The sequence below is a fragment of the Leptidea sinapis genome, chromosome 22, assembly GCF_905404315.1.
Source record: "Leptidea sinapis chromosome 22, ilLepSina1.1, whole genome shotgun sequence".
NCBI classification, from domain to species: Eukaryota; Metazoa; Arthropoda; class Insecta; order Lepidoptera; family Pieridae; genus Leptidea; species Leptidea sinapis.
In genome coordinates, this window is record NC_066286.1 from 10,828,689 (window position 1) to 10,853,413 (window position 24,725).

At 33.0% G+C, this 24,725-nt stretch overlaps 1 protein-coding gene across 1 annotated transcript; it reads left to right on the forward strand.

The window, feature by feature from the left end:
* The first annotated feature begins 3,278 nt into the window (after positions 1 to 3,278).
* Positions 3,279 to 16,298, forward strand: LOC126970833 (DNA-directed RNA polymerase III subunit RPC3). The gene is made up of 11 exons (XM_050816977.1): positions 3,279 to 3,792; positions 3,868 to 3,986; positions 4,174 to 4,303; positions 4,558 to 4,756; positions 7,394 to 7,486; positions 8,316 to 8,480; positions 10,438 to 10,591; positions 13,770 to 13,890; positions 14,211 to 14,279; positions 14,867 to 15,034; positions 16,056 to 16,298. The coding sequence occupies exons 1-11, from the start codon at positions 3,646 to 3,648 to the stop codon at positions 16,191 to 16,193; spliced, it is 1,503 nt and encodes a 500-aa protein (XP_050672934.1). The 5' UTR covers positions 3,279 to 3,645; the 3' UTR covers positions 16,194 to 16,298.
* Positions 16,299 to 24,725: the final 8,427 nt, after the last annotated feature.

Sequence of the window (24,725 nt, forward strand, 5' to 3'; positions counted from 1 at the left end):
TTGTTTTTGTTAATCTTCTTAGTTCTTACCAGCCTGGAGCAACTCGTATTATTCAGGGTAATGTGCTTAATTATTTATATAATAAATGCGTAAGACTTTCTAAGCTATTCCATGTAATAAAAAATGTGTAAAATATATGTGGTTTAAAATCTGGCTGGTCAGATGGGAGTAGGAGAATTTTCATGGCTAAATTATTTTTGAGTATAGAAAGGTAAGCACCTATGAACAAATAACAAGCTAATAAAGAATGCTTAAAGTGATGAAAAGTGAAAAGTATTGATTTAATTCATCTAGAATAAAAATTATAATATTATAATCTATCTGTAGTGGTTTGACACTTTTTTATCGATTTTCGATATTTTATTTTAAATTTATTTTTATTTATTTCATTTTTATGGTATCTATATTTTTGATAAATAAGTTTATTACCTTTTAAATCCTTTTTATTATATTATATTGTGGATATTATGTGCAAAAAAAATATTTAAAGCCTAAAAATTAGCGTTAAATAACTTCTGCTTATATGTATTCTGTTATCATTTCAGATTCACGACCCTCGTCTACGACTTTATTGCAACATCTGAAAAACGAATACCAAAGACTGTCTAAACCGAAACTACAACGCAAAACAAAACTATTCATAAAATATTAATTATGTTAATTGTTTTTTACTCCCTTCCCCTTAGTTCAAACTAGTTAGACTTTGCTTAGGTCAATATTAAAATTAACAAAAGAGAACCTTAAAATTAGACATTATTTATATTAATTTATTTATGTTATATAATACATATATATATATATATATATATATATATATATATATATATATATATATATAATTATCGATAAAAATTATGTATTAATTCCAACCCTATATATTTATTATATTGGCAGCTCTGATATTACGTCATTAGTTGATTATGTTGGTATCAAGATTTAGTGCAATACAATACAAGCGAGATTTCTCATTATTTTGTATGGTACTCCCGTCTCTTGAACGTAGTGTTTAAATTCTCTTTGGTTCTAACCTACTGTTCTTAAAATTTCTTTTTCATATTCTTTTTTCTTTACAATATACTGCTTTTACTGTATTACTTAAAAATACGTTGTATGAAAAATTCTAGCTTTAGTTTTATGTAAAAAAAAGTGTGTGTGTGTGTGTACTTATGTGTTATGTACGCTAGTCTACGCACGCAGATATGCTTCTTTGGCGTTACAATTGTTTTGTTCCAATAAATATTCCTCTTGCTATTTTGTTTCAAAAATATGTATATTGGATACGAACCGCAAACCGTTTCCAAGGTTCTCGGAGTAGTGTAGATCGAAATTTCAACGTTACATAATCATCTTTGCAACAAGATGGTTAACGTTTTTAAATTCTTCGGGTTGCAGCAACTAATTTAGGATCATTTTTGTAATTTACGAAGGCCATTGCGGAATACTGTGATTTGAGCTACATGGATATCTATTTGGGATCATTTAAATAAATGATGATTGAATTTGGAGCTAATTTTCTTATGCTAGCCGTGAAACAGTTGCAAAGTAGTAATGTATGCTTTTTATTTTTACCGAAATAAAAATTCAAAAAAAACAGCAATAAGCAATTGATCGAGGTACATCTGAATATAGGCTCGTTATTATTTTGTATCCAAGTTAAAAACAGAATTAATTGCGCTATTTAATTTGAACATATAGTTTGGCTACGAAAAGTTGGCACTGGAATTATACACATCAACTTTAAGGATATTTCACATTTACCTACTTAATTTACAGGAAATCTATAAATAATTTCCTAAGTTGACTATAATATAGATCTTAATACCAGCTGTCCTGTCCTAGGTTAGGAATGCTTAGATTTTAAGAATATCTTGTACTAACACATTATGATCCTTTGTTGGTTGAAATAAAGAGCTTTACTTTGTTTTTAATTAAATAAGATTTTTATCTTTTTTGAATAATGAGACAAGGATACCAAATACCGTATTAATAATACGTGTATCCACCCCTGACGTTAATAAGTGTTAGGCATCTGTTGGTCATTATCAATATTAAGTTATTCAGTTCTTGTATAAGGTCTCAGGTTCCTTTCAGGTGAACAAAAGGTTGTTCTACCGTTACCAGGTTCGGAGAAACAGTTGCTAAAGCTCTTCTTTATAATGTGTCCCATGTATGTTCAAAAGGATTCATGTCGGATGACAGTGCAGGCCAGTCAATACTTGTTTCCGAAGTGCAATTGTGTGTCTAGGCGCGAGCATTTTCGTGCATGAGTTGGAACCGCACCCATTTGCATGTCGCACTACAGTGCGGTATTTAAATGCTGTCATGTTTTCTTGTGTGTGTTAATTCAAATGAGATCGATTCGTGCGTCCATACGAATTCCCGCCCAAACAGTTATTGTTACCACCTTGCTAGGAATGCACCTCTAGGATGTTAGAGTCGGCTTTTTCTCTTACTCTTCGTGAATCTGGATGAAATCCAAACCGAGACTCGTCAAAAAGAGTACGAGTGACTATTGACGTCAGTCCATTCTAAATGTTCTTTAGCCTACAAAAGACCAGCTTTATTCAATCTTCTCCAAATAGTTGATCACTTACTGCCAATGTAGTGTTCGCACTATTTGCTTGGCCGTAATGTTAGGTTCATTTTCTTCTCTATATTATGAAGAAAACGATCCTGTCTAGGAGTTGTGGCACGAACTGTGCCCGAATGCCGTTCCGCAATATCTCCCATCACACGATAACGAAATGGACACATTACCTGGAGATTATATTTTGGCTGATTCATAAAGCCTCAGCAACAGCAACAGAATTATATTTATTGAGAATTAAAATATAGGAATCATTCATCAGTTATCGTTTTGAGACACATGAAATCAATTTATACCTGTATTATTACCTAGACACTAAAACTAAAAAACATATTTCCGTAATACCTAATGCTTCAAAATTTCTCATTTAACAACAGCTACAATAATTTATCATTTATTCTATATTTAAATTGTAAATGTAAAAGTATTCATATTTTTACCAAAATTCCTAACGTTTGTGTTCACATGAAAAGTTATAAAAAAAAATACATTTTGAAAATATTTGCTTAGTAAATGTTACACTAATCAGTTTATTCGAAGTACTCATAATAGGTGTGTGGTGGAAGTGTTGAAAATATGTTTTTTCGGACCGAGAACCCATTGAGCATTTGATTCTTCGAAATTACAAATATCGGAAAAAAATCTATTAACAACTTTCAGTAAAATAAATTTATTATTTTTATAGACATTAGAATTGAAATCGGAACATCGAAATTCGAAATTAAATATTTCGGACATTTTTCTGTTACTGAAATTACCAGAATCAACTTCGTTTTAATCAGTGTTATCAGCAGACGATTTTTCGATTTTTTGATGTGCAACTGAAGGACCAGCATCCATGGTCATGAAATAAATTAAAAAATTATAATTTGAGGTTATTATTTTTGTTTTTGTTGAATAAAATAATAGGGGTTTTTATTTTGTTACTTCATGAGAGAAAATAAATAAACAATATACAGATTACAGACACTAGACAGGTGTGAAATGATATTTAAATAAGAAAAATATTAAGTCGGAGAAGTGTGCAAGTTAGCTGAGCTGAGTTATATAAATAATAAATGTCTCATCAACTAGGCCGCCTAATTTCACAAATTCTACACCGATATTTTGGTGACCTAGTCCAAAATGTTGGATACGATTTGTTTACTTATGGTAGCAAACCCATTGTTATGATAACAAAGTCGACAGGGTTAACCCGGTTGCAAGTAAGTTTAAAATAAATTAAACACTTAAAATAAACTTACATTGACTTACATTGATAACGCACGAACTTTTTTAAGGTAATTGAATGCCTCCGAACCTTGTTGAAATTTGATTTAGCAGTTTTTGAAGCCACCGGCGTTGCTATAACCTACAAACTTGTCCCAGATAATGTCTTATTACTTATAAGATATCCAAGGTAAATTTGCATATCTCTTTAAATATCTGAAAGAAAAACAAAACATTTATCCATCTATATCTTTTTTCAGGTTCATAATATTACTGTTAATTTTGACTACTGATGAAATAACATGAGTTTAATAAAATATTGATTACAGAATTGATTAAAATAACATTATTCTAATATTTATTTATTTGTACTTCAGATATCTTCTTCAAATAAAAAGTAAATATGGCAGTGAAGCTGAGCTTATTGTAGAGGAACTGTTACAAAAGGCTAACTCCACAGCAACACAGCTATTGGTTACAATAGCAAACAAATACAAAGATGATAAGGTACGATATATTCTTTTCTTTAAATGGAATTTTCATACAAATCTCAAATTTAAAATGAAAAACCTTTATGTAATTAGAATGAGCTAAGTATACTTATTCTCTGGGTGTGTTTTTCACAGTCTTTAAATAATATAATCATTTAAAAAAATCCATACTTAATATCTGGAAAGTGTCTTGTTTTTAGTATTAAATTAAGAAGTATCTATTTCAAATACATTTCACATACAATTTCACTCATATTGATTAAATTTCAGGAGAAAAATATTAACATTGTACAACTTAAGGATACATTCATAAGCTTGGCAACTGCCGGTTATATCCAGCAGTCACCAGTAGCAGAAATCAAGGAAGGCAGTGAAATTCCAACTTTAGTGCCTGTTGCCACTATAGTTCCAGATTTGGACGCTCGGGTACTCATGCAGGCCATGGCAAACCCAGCTGACGTAAAAGATAGTATGTAAAGTAATTGAGATAATAGTTTTTTATTATTTTTAAGTTTTTGATATTACTTTTTTTCCATGTTTTCTTTGTTTTAATTTAACACTATGCCCTGTGTACATGGTGTACTATGTGTACATAGGTCTTCATATTATAGAAATTTAATTTGTATTAAACACTAGGTTTCAAAATCACATATTGCTGGAATTACACTTCCAATGCTAGAAATGATAAGTTTAATATCAAAATAACACATTGTCTATAAATCTTGGTATGTTTGTAGAACTCCTCAGTTGTGACAGAGAGACACCTCTCAAGTCAATTTTTTTGTAATATAAGAGATACAGAATTCTTTCTTATTCTTGTTGAGTTAGCTCTTGTCTGTCCTTTTTTTACTTTGTACATTTTTTTGCATTTCCGTCATGATTCGGCCATTTTTTCTGTTGTCTCTGGTTCTATGTCCTATTTGACCTGCTCTTTTCCTGTCTTTCAGTGTAAGTCCTAGCAAGCTTTGTTCCGTCATTCTCTGTTGGAATTAGGAAATGTTTGTATTTGAATTTATTTCTGCAATTTCAGCCATCTTTTCACACACCTTTTAACATACTAGTCATGTTTGTATTTTATAGGATATTTTAATATGTACTACCTAACAACTATATAAACTTAAAATTTTTATTTGATGGTTTCAAATTTGGAAAATGTTTATTATGCTAAAAAACTTTGATCATTCCATATTTTCCTAATTCCACATATTTTTTCAAGGTTTTTTTTATCACAGTAAGGGACAAAACAAACAGGACGTTCAGCTGATTTTAATATGGCTGGATAGGCCCTGCCATTACAATGCAGTGCCACTCAGGATTCTTGAAAAACACAACACAAAAATTCTGAGTGGCACTACTCTTGAGACATAAGTTGTTAAGTCTCATTGGCCCAGTAATTTCTCTAGCTACTGCACCCTTCAGACCGAAACACAATAATGCTTATATATGCAGAAATAGGCATCTTTGTGGTAACCATAATCTAGCTGTTATCCTGTGCAAAGGAGCCTCCCACTGTTAATGAGGTTAATATTAAATCACAATAATGGAATGGGGTGTTAAAGAAAACAGAAATGCAGTGTTTGCCTTATTACTAAAAAGGCTGTTAATGCTATTAAACCCAGAATTCGCCACTATCCCTACGATAACAAAATAATTTATTGAGAGAAATAATAATTCTACCTCTTTCGCATACTGAAAATTTTTTTTTTCATCAAACCCATATGTGTCATCTATGAATAGGTCTTGATGTTAATCAAAAATGATATTGAGGTTTATAATATTATAATTTTTTTCTAAACTGAATAGTTCCGCGCGAAACACTTCCAAAGTGGTAAAATGTGTGTAACTACACAACTGTACATATACATTACCATGCAAACTTTCACCGAAAATTGGTTTGAACGAGATCTAAAAAGTAGTTTTTTATTAGGTCATAAATCATAAACCGCAATTTACCTTTCATTTAATCAACTCATGTATAAAAAATGTTTAATTTCATAATTTACTTGCTGCTATGGAACCCTTCATGGGCGAGTCCGACTCGCACTTGGCCGTTTTTATAATACATCACTAAATTTTGTATTTATAAGTTAATATTGATTGTAGACGATAATAGTATTTTACTTACAAACCTCTGTGGTTTCAAAAAGCTTCCAAAAAGCTTCACAAGTAGTCAGAAAAGTGCAATGTGGTCATTGTCCTGTGTCAGACATGTTTTGGTGGGCATTTCTTATCAGGGAGTCACAAATCTTTATTTTTGTGAAAAAGAGTTAGGACTTAGGCCAAGTAGAAGCCTCACTCTCTTCTAGACTAGATATGAACCTCTTAGCCCCTTATTCATAATAGTTTGCTAACTTAAAGCATTGCTAATTCTCACTCTGTCTTCTTCTATTGACCTAAGTCAGAATGAGAAAAAACACTCCTAAGTTAGCGGACCATTATGAATAAGGGGGTAGGACTTCAGCAAATAAATATGGTATAAGATTACACTATGTCATAAAAAATAAATGATTTTTTATTTGTAACAGAACTTATAGTAAGGCTAGGTATACACAGTATATACAAAATACCCCCGCATCTTGTTAACGTCTGGCATTCGACAACCGCGCGTTTTGCAAGCAACTTCTTGCCACTTTGTGGAATCAATTACCGACTTAGGGACCTTCATGAAAAGAGCGTACTCTCACTTCAGTAGCTGGCTATACATTTCTTGATACCTGTTATTGCGGATGTACATAGGCGGTTGCCCCACCTCTCCCCATCTAGCGAGTCTCTTGCCCGTTTGCCCCTTCTTATAAAAACACTTATATCTGAATGTGTGGCGGTCCTCGACAGTGCGGTTTTCAAGGAGCTTTCTTCCATGTACTACAAAACTGTGGAATGAGCTTCCTTGTGCGGTGTTTCCGGGACGATACGACATGGGTACCTTCAAAAAAAGCGCGTACACCTTCCTTAAAGGCCGGCAACGCTCCTGTGATTCCTCTGGTGTTGCAAGAGATTGTGGGCAGCGGTGAACACTTAACAACAGGTGACCCGTACGCTCGTTTGTCCTCCTATTCCATAAAAAAAACATATGTCACATACATTTAAATGACAGTGTAAATTTCAGATGTTTATTGGAGAGTCAACTACGATAGGTTTCACCAAGACTTCAGAGATGAAATCATGATCAAGGCCATGACGAGGCGCGTTGATGACAATGGTAATGTAACATTTACTAATTTTTTTATGCAATAGAAGATAATTCTAGTATGGGTCACCTGATGGTTCTACTTCTCTTTCTATACTATATGAATCACAGGAGTATTTCCAGGCTTTTAACTGTGAATGAGCTTCAGGAGGCGCTGGTTCGATGTACGTATCAATGTGATTTTGATTTTCGAATTCATATGTTCGTTTATACAACCTCTTTTAGCTAATGGCACACCTATATACAACTCTGAAGAAACTTCATTCACAACCTTTACATAAGTACATACCCTATATGAACCCTTGAAGGATGTGATGTCAAACTCCAGCAGATCAATGGCCCTTGGCGTTGCTTAGAGACTTTCACTTCATTGTGTGTTTTCTATAACATCTATCACGGGGAGTATTCCGAAGGGCTGTTTCACCTGATATCTGCCGCCGAATTCCACCTTCGCACGACACACGATCCAGATGTGTGGTGGTCCTCCACAGTGAGGTTTTCAAGGAACTTTCTTCCATGTACTACAAAGCTGTGGAATGAGCTTCCTTGTGCGGTGTTTTCGGGACGATACAAGATGGGTACTTTGATGGTTTTGCAATCGCAAATATATTTCTACGCCTTCGAGAAACATCTTGCCCTCAAGCTCAATTGAATCACGGATTTAAGTACTGAAACACCAAATTTATACGTAAACACTTGTGAAGAAATCTCATTGTTGTTTTGTAAAGTTGACTCTAATACGAAATAGGCAATGGATGACAAGCATACAATAACACACAAATCTCTATGTATCTATAATTTAAATGAAATTTATTTTATCTCAATTGATTATACTTTCCAGCGGGTGAGATAATGTGTTTGCTGCTCAAGCAAATGTACCTGGTTTCTGCAGCTTGGGCCGAGGAGTCTACCCCCACAGCTGTGACTGATATCCGGGAGCATGCCAAGAGGCTAACAGATCGGCCGCTGTTGATGCAACACCTAGACCACTACCTCAAGGTGATGGGTGAGCACCCCCTAACCATCATCTTTTCAAGAAACAAAAAAAAACAAATTTAAACACAGGCTTGCCCAGAACATTCTATTATATGTCTATATTGGGTCACAGTAAGCCCAGTAAGCTGGAGGTGCCGGGTTCAACAACATATTTTTTGATGAATATGGATGTTTGTTGAGGCTCCTAGTGCTGTTTTCTGTTGTTCCTGGTCCAGTTATTCAAATGACTTGTTATAGTATTGATGGCTCCAGTTTCCTGAATTAGACGCCCTTGCGTACAGGATAGGCCACTCCAACCAGCCCAGCTCCTTCCATGAGTTCAGAACATTCCTGTGATGTTCTCAGACTAATTAAATCAACCTCATTGTCAAAATATTTACCCGTTAGTTACCTAGTCCTGTTCATTACAGGATTATATGAGTGACTGTTTCTAGTTAATAAAATCAAGGTTTAATTTACCACATGCATCTTTTTGAATGGGTGATAGATGTTCTGACTAGAAACAAAATTATTATAAAATTTATCGTTTTTTCTTTTAGTTGTCTTTTCTTTAGTTTTATATATGACTAGCTGACCCTTTATATATGACTAGCTGACCTTTAAATTATTTTTAGAGTTAGACCGTTTCTTGGACATTGCTTTATTATTCTAAAATAAACGTAAACTAAGTTACTCCTTATTACATCAGCTACCTGCAAATAAAAGTCGCCGGATTAGACGGAACGGACAGACAGACAAAAATTGTAAAAAATATTATTTTGGTGTATGTACCATATATGTGTTCATAATATACATTTAGTAAAAAACGGTTATTTCAATATTACAAACAGACACTCCAATTTTATTTCAATGTATAGATAATTCACACAATATTTTTATAAATTATAGCCCATATGTTATTCTGGTGTGTTAGCTATATTATTGCAAAGTTTCATCAAAATCCATTCAGTAGTGTTTGCGTTAAAGAAGTTCAAACATACATCCAGACATACAAACTTTCACATTTATAATATTAATAGGATTTTTAAATAGTACAAGAAACTGATTTTAGCAAAAGCTAATTAAATATGCTCAAATGTTACATAAAACTGAATTTATACTTTTTTTTACATGTAACCGAACGACTTAAACCTTTTGTACTTAAGAATAAACTTAGCTAATAGACATATTTTAAATTTAAATGTTTTGATTAAGTCTGCTTGAATATATACAAATGCTTACAAATTATGGCGGACAAAGTTTATTCTGTATTCTGAGAAACTCTGTTCAGCAGTGAAGTGAAGAAGGAGCAAAGCAAATTTAACTTGTGAAACGAAAATTTTTTAAATATTTCTCAAGCGATTTGAGAATATATTGTACTTAGTTGAGAACTGTTACTTTCCGGGTAATGATATTAATATTATGACTGTTTATTGTCAGTACATTTATGAAAAAAAATATACGTTCACAAAATTCGTCAACTTTTTGCTCTTAATAGTGATTTTCATTATTATAACAATAGAAATAAGGGATTGCTTGTAACTAATTCTAGTAGACTTCATACGATACATAATAGCTTTAAGGGTAAATGTATACACTTCTATAATAAAGTCCCAGCCACTGTTCACGCATTATCTATAAATAAATTTAAATGTTTTATAAAAAAATGGCTCTGTCGTAAATCCTATTACTCCACTGCTGAATATCTAAATGATCGGACAGCCTCGGGCTAGATTGTGATTATTTTATTGCGATAGAAATGACTGTACAATAATGTATATTTTTATTGAAAAGAGCGCAAAAAAGGAATGCTGGGAGAGTTTCTTCCGCCGCTTCTCTCAGAGCGCCATTTGTTTCCGAAGCGGTAGTAGTATCTAGTAGTTAACAGAAATGACATCAAAAAGAATATAAATTCCTTTTATGCCCTTTAATGTTAAGATAATATTTTGAATGAAACTATTTGAATTAGACTGTATGTGTGTGTACAGAGGAGAACGGGGCTGGATTGATCCGTCGCGCGGGCGACGCGGGGGGCGGCCAGTACGCGGTGCGGGGAGCGGGCGCCGCGGAGAGGTTGCTGTGTGACGTCATCGAGCACCTCGTCACAGAGCGGCTGGGCTCCAACGCGGCCAGGGTGTTCCGGTGAGTGACGAACAAGTCGACGACTATTTACATATATTATTCATCTACCTCTAGAAATAAGAAACTTCACTAAAACTATTTACTGGCCTCCTGTTTAAATGCCTGCCTAAATCTGTTAAAATCATATTTAAGCAAAAGAGTTCAGATAGTCGATGTAAATGGCAAACGGTCTTCGGGTAAACCTGTGGGAATAGGTGTTCCACAGGGTTCTATTCTCGGTCCTTTCTTGTTTCTTATATATATTAACGATCTACTGTTTGTGGTAGATGATAGCCATGAGACTGTATTGTTTGCTGATGATACTTCACTTATTTTTAAAGTGAAGCAACGTGCAGATATTGATGACGAGGTAAACAATGCACTCTCAAAGATAGTGCGTTGGTTTGAGACGAATAATCTGCACTTAAACAGTAAAAAACAAAGTGTATACGGTTCATTACACCAAACACAGCGGAGGTACAAACCAACGTACTTATAAATGACCAGAGATTGGAACTTGTGGACACTACGGTCTTCTTGGGTATCACGTTAGATAAAAAGCTTCAGTGGGGTCCACATATTGCCCATCTAGCAGATAGACTCAGCTCTGCGGCATAAGCAGTTCGAAAGATTAGAGAGTACATAAGTGTTGCGACCGCTAGATTAGTGTACTTCAGTTATTTTCACAGCATCATGATGTACGGTATTTTACTGTGGGGTCATGCTGCTGACATTGATATAGTGTTTGCTCTGCAAAAGAGAGTTCGTGCTATATATCAGCTTGGTTATAGACAGTCTCTCAAAGAAAAATTTAAAGAAATAAATATTATGACTATTCATTGTCAGTACATTTATGAAAATTTAATATACGTTCACAAAAATCTTCACCTTTTTGCTCTTAATAGTGATTTTAATTATTATAACACTAGAAATAAGGGATTGCTTGTAACTAATTCTAGTAGGCTTCATAAGATACATAATAGCTTTAAGGGTAAATGTATACACTTCTATAATAAAGTCCCAGCCACTGTTCAGGCATTATCTATAAATAAATTTAAATGTTTTATAAAAAAAAATGGCTCTGTCGTAAATCCTAAATCTAAATTGTGATTATTTTATAGCGATAGAAATAACTGTACAATATTTTATTGTATGTATATTGTATATGTATATTTTTATTGAAAAGAGCGCAAAAAAAGAATGCTGCGAAAGTTTCTTGCGCCGCTTCTTTTCTCTCAGAGTGCCATTTGTTTCTGAAGCGGTAGTAGTATCTAGTAGTTATTAGAAATAACATCAAAAAGAATTCTAAAGGAATAAATTTAGAGAAAATAAATGCCTTTTATGCCTTTAATGGTTAATTGACAAGAATTTTTATAGTGTTAAGGATTTTTTAAATTTTAAGTAAACCTCTTGCATACTACTAGTGGGAGGCACCTTTGCACAGGATGCCTCCCACTAGATTAGCCGAATAGAAGACACTACAATAAATTTATCTATAATGTATACTGTATTCGACGCAATAAAAAAATAATTTCATTTCATTTCTACTATCTTCCTCGTCCCAGGTTCTTATACCAGCCTTTGTAAGTGGCATAGGATTGTGTTTTCGAGTCATGCACGTGTATAAGTATTTTTATGGTACTAACCCTTCTGTAGCTTAAGTGGTATGGTGTCTAATAAGATAGAAGCGCGAGACTAATGAAAGAAGCCATTATTTAAACAGCAATATTGGAGTCCGAAATATTATTCGGAGTGGCTTTACACAAATCAGCAATATTTTTTTTTATGAAATAGGAGGACAAACGAGCGGGTCACCTGTTGTTAAGTGATCACCGCCGCCCACAATCTCTTGCATAACCAGAGGAATCACAGGAGCGTTGCCGGCCTTTAAGGAAGGTGTAGGCGCTTTTTTTGAAGGTACCCATGTCGTATCGTCCCGGAAACACCGCACAAGGAAGTTCATTCCACAGCATTGTAGTACGTGGAAGAAAGCTCCTTGAAAACCGCACTGTGGAGGACCGCCACACATCCAGATGGTGGGGATGATATCCTAACTTGTGGTTGTATTCTAATATTATTATATTATTGAATATTAGACAGTGTAACAACTGCACGTAAGCACTATAAAGCGTTGCGAAGAGTAGTCCCTTCATTGTGAGTCTTCTACCGCATTTATCAAGGGAAGTGTTCCGATGAGCTGTTTGACCTGATTCCTGCCGCATATTCCACCTTCGCACGACACGCCACAAATAAAGATATCATCCTCACAATCTGGTTATTTAGCGTTCATCTCCAGTGCGGTATTCAAGGAACTTCTTCCACGTACAACTATGCTGTGAAATGAGCTTCCTTGTGCGGTGTTTCCGCGACGATACGACTTGGGTACCTACTTTCAAAAAACGCTCCTGTGATTCCTTTGGTTTTCACAGCGGTGGTGATCATTTAACAACAGATGACCCGTACCCGTAGATGGACCGACGATCTGGTCAAGATCACCGGAATGCATTGGATAGGGACAGCGCAGGACCGATCGTCGTGGAAATCTTTGGGGGAGGCCTGTGTCCAGCGGCTGATGATGATGATGATAACGAAGACTCGTACGCTTACTTATCTTCCTCTTCCATAAAAAAAACCATTGCCAGTCCATGCTACATCAGGACATTTGCGAGTGTCATGAATCATGATGCGCACGCTCACAACACGTCATATCTCTCCATTAAGGCGAAGAGTAAGCAGAAAAAACGCAAACATAGTGTTTTTAGACAAGTTTATTGGTGAAAGTATAGCATTTCGAGCAATGAACACTACTTAATCCTGTTACACATATCCTTAAGTCTTATTTGTAGGTTGCTAATGCTTTCTGTTGGTTATAGTTAACACTGCCGAGCCTTTTGAACTACCACTTTTCTTTAAAGTTTAAACAAGTTTTTTAGCATGGCGTGACGCATTTTTTTTGTACTTTTCTCAGAAAAGTTATTCTTATAGCTTGTACTTTTTTGTGTAGGTTCATTTATTCAGATTAGTAGTGAATAACGAGGATTGTTTGCATATATACACTGTTTTCCACGCAAGAATTTTGAAAATAATGGCTTTGTTACATAGACGGCGGACCGGCAGCCGTGAACTCATATCGTTCAAGGTCGCTGGCATTTAGTGTCCTCTTAACAGACTCGTGCTAATAAATGTGTTCTATAAACAGATTGATTCGTGCCAAGAAATACATAGGAGAGGAAGATATACAGAAGAATGCAATGTTACCTAATAAACTTTGCAAAGAGCTCACTTACAAGCTGCTAGAAGAACACTTTATAAGTGTTCAGGTAAATATTGCTTTCACTACATTTGACTAATTTAAGTCTATCTGTCTGTTCGTGATAACTGAAAAACAACTGATCCGATTTTAATAATAATAATTAGAATTTTTACTGCAGTAAGTAAGTAATAATTAGAATTTTTACTGCAGTAATAAAAAAAATAAAAAAAATCATACTTCATATATTATGTAGTATGAATTATTTGAAAGTTAATTTTTATTCTTATTACTAATAATTTTTCGAGGTTATTTAAATTAAAACCAGACTACGCCAATTTCTCTCAGAAATTGACCAAAAAAAATAATGTAAACCTATTAATATTTTAGCCAATGAGACGAGCTGGTCAGGCGCAAGGAGGAAAGGCAATATATTTATACAACGTCCACTTGTATGAGGTATGTTTAACATGTTCAATTTACACTTTGGAATGACGTGTAGCCATTGCTACGGTGTAATTTCAAAATATGGCTGAATTAAGTAAGATTTTGTAAAAGAGATTTAAAGAAATATCGCCCTCAAAAACGCACGTGGAATTCAAACGAATTATTTCATGTAGATTCTTGTCCTAGTTGTTCTGTAGACGATAGTTTTGTTCGTCGTATGAGTAAATATTACAATAATAATTTTCACCCCGATTTTAGTGTAGATCTTCCTGTTCCAATTTTCAAAATTTAAGAAACAAATTAAATTAATTTTATTAAAATTCTTATATAATTTATATATTTTCCTTTAAAGTATTTTTATATGTTTGTATAATTATAATAGACTATTCGCTATTAAACTTGTTAATTAAGGAAACTATAGGTCTGGTATCTGGTATTTAATTTAGTTATTCATTTGTAACACTGCCTGTTTCTGAATAAATAAATATAGAAAATTTTAAGTACAAAGTTGACTCAACAAAGTGTGCTTTATTTTTATTAAGTTCGTTTGGTCCTTCGAGCCGGATATTACGGTCAAAGTAATAGATGTATGTGTACAGGTGGCTCACACGGCCCGAGAGATGTGCTACCGGGCGCTACACAACCTGATGCTGGTGTCGGACGAGACTCGCGCCAAGCACGCTCGCGCGCTCGACAAGCAGCGCCGCGTGCGCAGTATAGTGCACGGGATGCGCGTGCGAGGTGAGCCGCAGGAGAACATTGACGATGTACGTACTGTTCACTTATTTATTTTCTATTGATTATTGCAGTTATACTACTTTAGGCGATGAAAAAATGATGATAGTAGAATTTTAAGATCCTTAAATTTTCTGACGTTTGCGTCATTCTTTTTTTTTTGGTTTCTTCGTCCATTATTGGGACAGGCAAAGGGTTCAAGCCCATACAGCCGTAATCATTATTTAATAATTAATTGTCAAAACCATCTTTGTAAGATTTTTACAAAATGGCTATTTCTAAAAACGTAGATTTTAGAAGTTATAGTTCTAGGCCAAAGAAGTATAACTTCTTGCGTGCATACATAAGTACACACACACTTTTTTTATGTTGAAAAGGGGACATAAAAATGATTTCATTATCAATTCATAAATAATGTTGATGGATAAATCCTTTCTTACACTCTATCCGGCCAGATTACAAAGTCAAATAAACTTTATTCAATTAGGCTTAAACTAAGCACTTTTGAATCTTCACTATAAACATTTAATTTAAATTACTAAACTATAAGTTCGGAAAAAATAGAACTTGTGAGAACAACGTACGAGCAACTCAACGGCCACTCTTTTCAATCAAATAGAGTATTTTACGAAGGCTGTAATGTACATAACAAATAAGTTTGTATGGTGCTGCATCCAATATATGAATCGTGTTTAAATAATATAAAATATTTCATAAAAAGTAATAAAGAGCAAATTGTATAAATATAAATTATCGTGTATTGGATACATCAACATTTAGAGCTTAAATTCATTGTTTGTGTAAGGATGCTTAATGAACTTGATGAGTCATGATTACTGTCATAATTAATAATCGCATTCAACAAATACAATGATTTATTAACTATAACAGGTCGACCTGGCACTACAAGCAGTACCGAATATAGCCCACATTTTCGCCACTGTTCAACCGCCAATCTCCGTACTGTTAGAGGAAGCTTAAGCTAAATCGAGGCTATTTGAATCTTTATCAGAGGTTCAGTCTAATGTACTAAAAACTCTTTATCTGTATTAGGTGCTGGAAACACTGACTCCTCCTGAGATGGCCCTTCTACAGCAAGTCGAAAAACAGCTGAAGCAGCTCAGCGCTGCGGAACTTGAGCTCGATAGGAATTTGTTTATATTCAACTGGTATTTTATGTACCCACATTAGTGCAGTAAAGTATAATATCAAAATGGCGGATTAAAAATGTGATTGGTTTGTTCTGTCGATATATTTATACAATGTGAATGTAAATAAAGTGTTGTATTATAATAATGTTTGTTTCTTGTGGCATAAATAATACCAATAATACACAAATAATAAACAAACCGTTACAAAATGTGTTCAATCTCATCTTGTGATTCCACGTCAACATGATAAATGGTATAATGTCAAACTATTCAGTACTTGTCAGTATATTACTCTTTGTACGAACCTCTCTTTACGGCAATTTTATTTTATTATGAATTGTTATGTAGGGTATGTTCCGATATGCACTGCGATAACTGTACAGAGTGACGTCAATTTAGTATACTGTGAAGCCGTTCCTTTATAGTTAGATAGATTGGTTACTATTTAAAACGGAACACAATCCCGTATACTGTCAGCCGCATTTTTTGACGCAGCATTCAAATGAGTATTAAATTTTTCTAGTTCATTAAAAAAAACTGTTGTTGGAGTACTGTCAAATTAAAAATATTCGGGATTAAACTGTAAGTATTGTCTATAAAACGTTAGGAACTCGAGTGGTTTTGACTGATCACGTGATCAAAGTACTGCGAGTACCTTGCCTGGAAAACGCCAGTGCTCACAGTAGTATATGGCGGCGATTTATGACGTCATATATTTCCCTAGGGTAGCAACCGGCAGTAACCACTGGCAGTCCATAACGGAACGAATTTTTCTACAGCACTATGCAGTGCTCGCAGTGCATATCGGAACATACCCTAAATTTCAATTTTTACTTAGGCAGCCCCGCCTATTATTACGTAGTACTTACATCCTCTTTGCCTGCGGCTTTCGAAGTGTGAATATGAGATTGGAGGTCTCTGAGGCTGAGATCTGTATAGCGCACTTTGCTTAGGCTTATCTAGAGAGTTAAGTCGAAGTCCGTATTTTTAAACATCGCTTTGACTGCGAGCTAAGCCTTACTTAAGTCCACCATAACGACTACTTAGAAAAAGTATTGTGTACTCGATTTCTCTGGTGTCGCAGGAGAATGTGGGTGCTGGTAATTACATAACATCAGGTTACCCCGTAGCTACTTTGTCCTGCTCCTTAAAAAAAATTTTAGCACTTGTTTCAATAAAACCATCACTTAATCAAATGTGTTATAAGTAAATGAAACTCTAGTTTACATTATCATAGTTTTATTTCCCATCGAAACTCGTCTCGAACAATATACAACCTAATTTGTCATTTTGTTTACAAAAACTATCTACAGTTGTCACACGATTACCAAAGCACGTCGATACTCGATGCATTCTCAAACAATATCATCAACATTATTATAATTTATATTAACAGTTATATAGATCATGTTAATTAACACTTTGATAGTGCTCCTATGTCTATTATCTTAGACTCTTAGAGTGTTTAACCAAAGGAGAAGACATGCGATAAAAATTATTGTAACCTAATGAAATGAGATTATATCATATTTAAAATTAATTAAATACATATTTTTATTATTATTTTTATTTTATTATACCCAATAACAGAGTCATTTTTATTAGCGACTGTTTATACCAAATTTTATGGAATGGATAAATAAGCAATTGATTGATAAAATATAACATTTTGCTACTTCGACTACCGCATACAAAAAATATAATGATTGTGATGCGTGAATTTATCTTAATATTACACAGGTGTAATTCTAAAATAAAAAATAGACAGCTCCTTAAAATGCAAGCCTGGATCTTATTCATATTATTTTAAAATATCAATCTAATAAAAATACCTATTTCATTTAAAGTCCGATTAGATTTTCTATATCTTATTCAACTAACGCGAACTTTGTAGTTTAATTAGAAAAGTTATGTTAGATCTTTTGTGAAATTATTTAAGGGGAAGGTTTTTTAATGTGAGTTTGTAATAACAACATAAACTATTTATTGTTGCAACAACAATAAATTTACATTTAAATCAAAAGAACTTAAATAAGTTTCATAGTATTATTTCATTTTTGAATGTTAATTATTCAATAGTGGACTTTATTATTAAGCAAAGGAGCGGAACTAGAAAGACGTAGCAAGACACGTGGTGTGTGTGCACAGGTGACAGTGCCGCTCAGGATTAATGAAAAACCCAATATTTTTACACGTAAGATGTCTCTTAAGTCTAAGTAATGTTTGCACACTATTGCTTCACGCCAGAAAAGTCGCCTACTGGTATTTTACGTTTTATATAATCAGTATATCTAGCTCTCTCAATGGACATCATAATTTATTATTTGAGCTACACCTTTACATAAAGGATGTTTCTCTTAAACGCACCTGAATGCCATCTCCGCTTGGTTAAATACTCTTAACGAATATGTTGCCGTTGTATGCCTATCGCCGGGGATGTATCACTTTTATTTTTGTCATTTTTATATTATTAGTAACCATTTGCAATACTGTCTCGAGCGTTCTCTAATCTGGTGAGTAAGTAATTGATACATGTTAATATTCGTTACTAAAGTTCACTATAGGCGCTGTATAGTTATTCATAAAAGTATTCTACTACTTGTGCTTCTGACCTTCAGCACAGCGATACGTTGTAAAAGTTCGTAGGAAGGTGTACAGAATCGAGTAGAATTTTTGTGGTAGGTATCAGTTTTGATGAAATTGAGATGATGTGTAAGCGATGAACTTTTCCAATCTTAAACGTGGATGGAACATACAACGGCTCAAAATATATCGCAGCTATTAGCTAATACTTTAACATTTGACTATTATAAAGTTATATACACAATTATTAATAGTTCGCCTATCTGTAAATAACAACAAAAAATTCGCATTATTTCCGACATAGTGGAAGAGAAAAAAACGCAGGTGAAAAATATTCATTAAGTATTTTGGGTACGATATCATTATAGTCTGCCAATTGTATGTCAGAGTACTTACAGTGGTAACAAAAGAAATTATGATTGATAGTAGGAAATAATAAATTTAAATATATCTATAATTAATTAATCTAGGTACATCTAGCGTAATTCTTCGAAGATATTTCAACGAAATAGTTTTATTCGAGGAAAAGCTAATTTTTTTATGCTTAATCTGTGTTATTAATAAAAGCGAAGTAATCATTCCTTAAACTTTTCCCCCTTATTCATAATAGTCTACTAACTTAAAGCATTGCTAATTCTCACTCTGTCTTCTTCTATTGACCTAAGTCAGAATGAGAAAAAACACTCCTAAGCGGCTGTTTAAAGTTAGCGGACCATTATGAATAAGGGGGTTTGTCTTTACCTTTGTCACCAGAATTACATGACAGGGAGAAGTAATTTTAGACTTGGAGTAACTTTTCATTTCGCTTATTATATACAGACAGACACTGTCTTATTATAATAAGAATTCGACAGACGATGTAAATTTTATTAATAACACACACACAGTGTATAAAACGAAACCTGTGGACATGTTGACTGTAAAGAAGTTAATGAAACGTTACGTTTTGTTAAAGAGTTCAAAAAAATTTAATTTTAAATACAACTTTGTAAAATTTAGGTGATTCATGGTCGTGATTGTTTTTATATTTTTCTGACGCACACAATTTTCCCTTTTTAGAAAGAAACAAAGCGAACATATTAACAGTATCAGCGGTTTCTTCTTTGTTCGTTTATACTTTGTACTGTAGCGTCTCAATTCTAAATGTAATTCTGAGACCAATGGCTGTATGTGTGTTACACCTATGTCACATTTTCTTCTCTGTACTTATGTCTGTGTAAGAAAACACGCTTTGTTGTATTTATTTAACAGATAGGCAAGCTATCAGTTAATTTAAATCTATTAAGAGTTTTATTCTATTTAAGTAATTATTAAAATACAGTGAAGACATCGAACTATTCAGTAAAATACCCTAAAACTTACTTGAGGTGAACGAATACTTACAACGGACTCATCATTCATCACCTATTATAAGAGTTTGGTGATAATTAAAAAAGTTAAAACATTATTATTGATGAAGAGAAAATATTTATTAACATTCGTAGTTCGGTCGCGGATTTGAAAGAGTTTAGGTCATTGACAAACTAAAATGGCCGTTTCGTGTAATTGCGAGTGTCGTAATAATATATAAATTATTATATTATATGGGTAGATGCTTTTTTGCTATTGTTCTTGTGTGACCAAAATCTCTTTAAATATCCCACCTATGCGAATGATTTTCATATTTTTTTATACCTTTTAGCAGGTAGTCATTTAAATAATATAAGTAAAGATTGGTACTTATCCAGTCATATTATAATGATTCGATTAATTAACTAAAATATTAACTTTGCATAGAGCTTAAATAAGAAAAAAAATACAGGATATTTTAAATGCTCAAGGACGTAACAAAATGCAAATATGACAATGTATGTATGTCTGTTACAATGATATAAAAAGGATACGTTATTATACTCACAAGACAACCCAACGCAATGCAAGCGACATTGTTCTCAATTCTCTCTGCTTACCGACCAAAGTCGTATGAACATGTTGTATAAAGTTAAAGTCTATTAGAATACTTATCGTATAAAGGTATAAAAAGCATCAAAATAAAAATAGCAAATCAATGTTTAATATTAATTTATTTTATCAACTAGATATTTTTACACAACTTAACAAAATACATACAGCAACTAAACAGTAACCCGAATAATAAAAAAAACATTCACACTGCACAGTGATTTAGAATTACACTACTGAATTCATTATAGTTGCAAATGGCAAGATTATTTGATTCATTCTATAAAATTCAGCGATTTTTTTTATTTTAAAAGAAGCCAAATATATATTTTATTTTTGTTACCGTAAATCACACCTAAACTAACTTTCAAAAAATAATATTGAAGTGTTTACTATGAATTTATTAAACAATCACTCACTTTAATCTTCACTTCCAATAAATATAGTATAAGAGTCAAATAATTTTTTTCGCTAAATCTTAATTCAATAATGTAACTCGAAACACAAGTGGTCAATTTGTCAGTTCCTCATAATACTGTTTTGCTGATACCACAAGAGGTCTTCTTTCCATCTGCGTCTAATAATTTTATTTGTACTATATCACAAAAGGTCAAACGATTATGGATAGGTGTCGCTAGTTACAATTTTCAAAGCATAAAATTCTTAGCAAAACTCAATAGAGCCAATATAAAAAAACAAGAATTTCTAAAACATAATAAAAATACTAAAACATATTATGTATGTGGCGAACAGTAAATATTTACAATAAGAGATAAAGGGTTCGGTAACACTGAGAATTTCGGAGGTTCTAGTTATATTAATTAATACTTACATTGATTGAAACGAATAATACCTTTATTAAAATTATCAATTATAGCCCTATAAACACACAGCAGAATGTCCTACGAAACGGGCACTTATTGAATCTGAACCAGACTTACTGCATTATTTGATAGTAATAAAAATTTCTTGAGAATATTCTTTTTTAACTATAATATATTCATTAAAGCGACTTCTGACAGAGAGTGTGCAAGTGAGAAATGAATAAGGGCGGCATTTGTACCGTATATTGTTAAAGTGAATATTAATTAAGTATCTAAAGATTTACACGGGAAGTGACAATTTTTATAAAGGCCTTTAAAACACAACCGTCCCATAAATAAATACATTGCAGCCAACTATCTCAAAATAAAATACAAGCAGATAATTTGTTTGTAAGAGACGCCTGTGAATTTGTTTCTCTTTATACTAGAGTAGGTATATAATAAAAAAATCGAAAACAATGTGCCAATAAATCTATCGAGATGTACAATAACTTTAACGTTTAATTAATGATGATATATATATAATATGTATAACTATTTTGGAAAGACATAACTTCTAAAATAAATTTATTTATTATATAAGTAGTCACTAAAATTTTCTCTTTTCAGTCGCCGTGTTCGTGTTTTTTTTTAATACCGTTTTCACACAAGCTACAGCTAGCGAATTGCGAATTTAATGTTACTTTAGGGTGACAACTTTTGTCTATCTAGAATTGCGCTACAGAATCACTTGAGACTACTAAATTCCATGTGCCACCACCAGATTAGAAAAGGTATCATGTATCCAAGACATTATTCTCAATTATTATCCAATTAAATTATTCATAATCTAAATTTGTTTAAATAAAAAAAGGATTTGACAAAGTCCCAGTAGAAGTGGCCCACTATTTGTGTGAACAAGTATAATATGGATTATTTTGTTTGTACAAAACTACTGGCACAAGTTAGATAGCTGTGGTGCTATAAATCATCGGTTTGCAAGGAAGGGCAACACCACAAACATCCACAACGATTGTATAATAAGTTAAAGTAAGTAGTACAGAAAACAGTTATTTTTTAAAGTGAATCTGATGTGTAAAATTGCATATTTTAAATAAGTAGAAACCAGTTATGCCACGTGTTTACCGTTTATTGATTAACTTATTTAAGATTTTGTTAATGTTGTTTATATGAAACATTCTGTGCAAATACAAAAGGCCTTACAAATAAACATGGTATAAATTTATACCTGAGAATAAACAATGAATAAGGAATATGTTAATTATATCACTGTCAATACTGAAAATTCTGAGCCATTCCGAATGTCAAGTAGCCTTGGAAATAAACGCGGGAAACGTTATACGTCCGAATAAACCAATCATAAACAAAATGTCTATTTGTAAACGTTTTGCGTATTCTGTGATTCTAAAACAAGTTTATTTGTAAGGCTGTAAGTGTATAAAATTTTAAGGGCCGGTCTTTCATTTATTATGTTATATAAGGGGCGTGCATTCGTTTTCTAGCAAGGTAGGCACTGAAGATCTACTCGTAGTTGAGCTTTACTCCGATAGTACGACATAAGTTGTATGAAACGCTGCTTGCTTTGTATATGCAATCTGTAGACTGACTACCGTAAGTAGTACCGTAAATTTACAATTAGTGCTATATTTATTTAGGTTTATAACGAGGTAGGCACTGCCTTATTATGATACGCACGCCCTTGTGTTATATATTATATTAAATATATACTTTATAATGCTATCATGTTCTGCGCAATTTTCTCTAGCATAATAACTCATTTATTGGCATAACAGGCTCCAGTTAAGAGTTGTCCCATATTTCACAATAATTCATTTCAAAAACATACATCATGTGTATTGCAGAAAATTATCACAAATGAATTAATAGCCCCGTTGATAGAAACCTGTTCGGTCTCATATATTATACTATATATATATATACAACACATCGATTTTCACGCGAATACTAAAATTTCTTATAATATATATATATCTTTATAATCATTTGATGACATCAAAGTGTACTCGCCTCAATAATTGTACATTTAACAGTTAAATACATACCTTTTTTACAATATCTAGGTGTTATTATTAAATTAACTATTAGCCTAAACTGCTAAAATTATTATAATTTATTGCAAGTACGTAATACCCGTTTAAATATGTATCATTGACCCTGTCTGCTTCGTAGTGTATGAAAGGGATAGTTATACTAAAGACATTCTTTCAACCTGAGTCATCTGAAATAAAGGTGTTAAAGTTTTCATTACTGTCCATAAAGTTATCATATATAAATTTTGACATTTTTTGTATTAAATTTCGAATTGAATCTATAATTATTGTGAAAACAAATTTTAATTATTAATTATGAATCCATATAATCTTCTGTTTAAAGTTTAACTAATAAGTGTCTCAAAGACTGAAAAAGAAAATAGGTAGACTGTAAGTATATCTATTAAAATTTTCGTCATAAAAATTTTGATAAAACTCTTGGGTTATCCGGAGCTACTATTGTGGAACCCAATAGATGGCGTTGTTGTCGGGCTACACTACGACTCTGGATTTTTCTGAATATTTTTTTTATTGCAGAGGGCAGAGTCCACATATTCTAAACCGGAATACATACAATTATTGCGACAGACACAGCGATTTATACGAACAACCAATTATAGAGGAACTTTTACATACTTTGCGTTCCATTTACACATATATATATCATTACATAGAGTATCTACTAATAATCGGCAGCTTTCTTTTTTCTATAATGAGCTAACGCGGCGAGATAATATTCACTTAAGCTAACCGTGTGGCGACGACTTTCATACTAATAGCACAAGAGCCAACTACCAGTCTTACGCCAATGTTTTCGCGAGATTACTTGAAGATAGTTTAAAATTGAAACTAGGTAACTGAAATATTATCAATGTCAAAGTCAAAAGCAAAGCTAATGTCAACCAATCCTATTTGACGACCGCTATAGATATTGTTGCAGTGATGGGTCGCTGTGCTGTCTAGATGTCATCTAAATATCCCATAGCGGCCATCTTACAAAATTGGTTGATTGCGTAGTAGTCATCAATTTATCTGATATATCTTGTATATTCACATCACTGGTTTTATAAATTAAATACAAAGCAAAAACACGACCGACATGATATCTACCGCTGCTACTCGGATTATCACTTGCGATATTTTTAAGAGCTCCCATCACATCTCCATGTGCGT

Bases quoted from the DNA above. Each gene is read 5' to 3' on its own strand.
- LOC126970833 (XM_050816977.1), top strand. From the start codon at position 3,646: ATGTCTCATCAACTAGGCCGCCTAATTTCACAAATTCTACACCGATAT. The intron at 4,757-7,393 runs GTATGTAAAGTA...TGTAAATTTCAG, and splicing joins CCCAGCTGACGTAAAAGATA to ATGTTTATTGGAGAGTCAAC. The intron at 10,592-13,769 runs GTGAGTGACGAA...TTCTATAAACAG, and splicing joins AACGCGGCCAGGGTGTTCCG to ATTGATTCGTGCCAAGAAAT.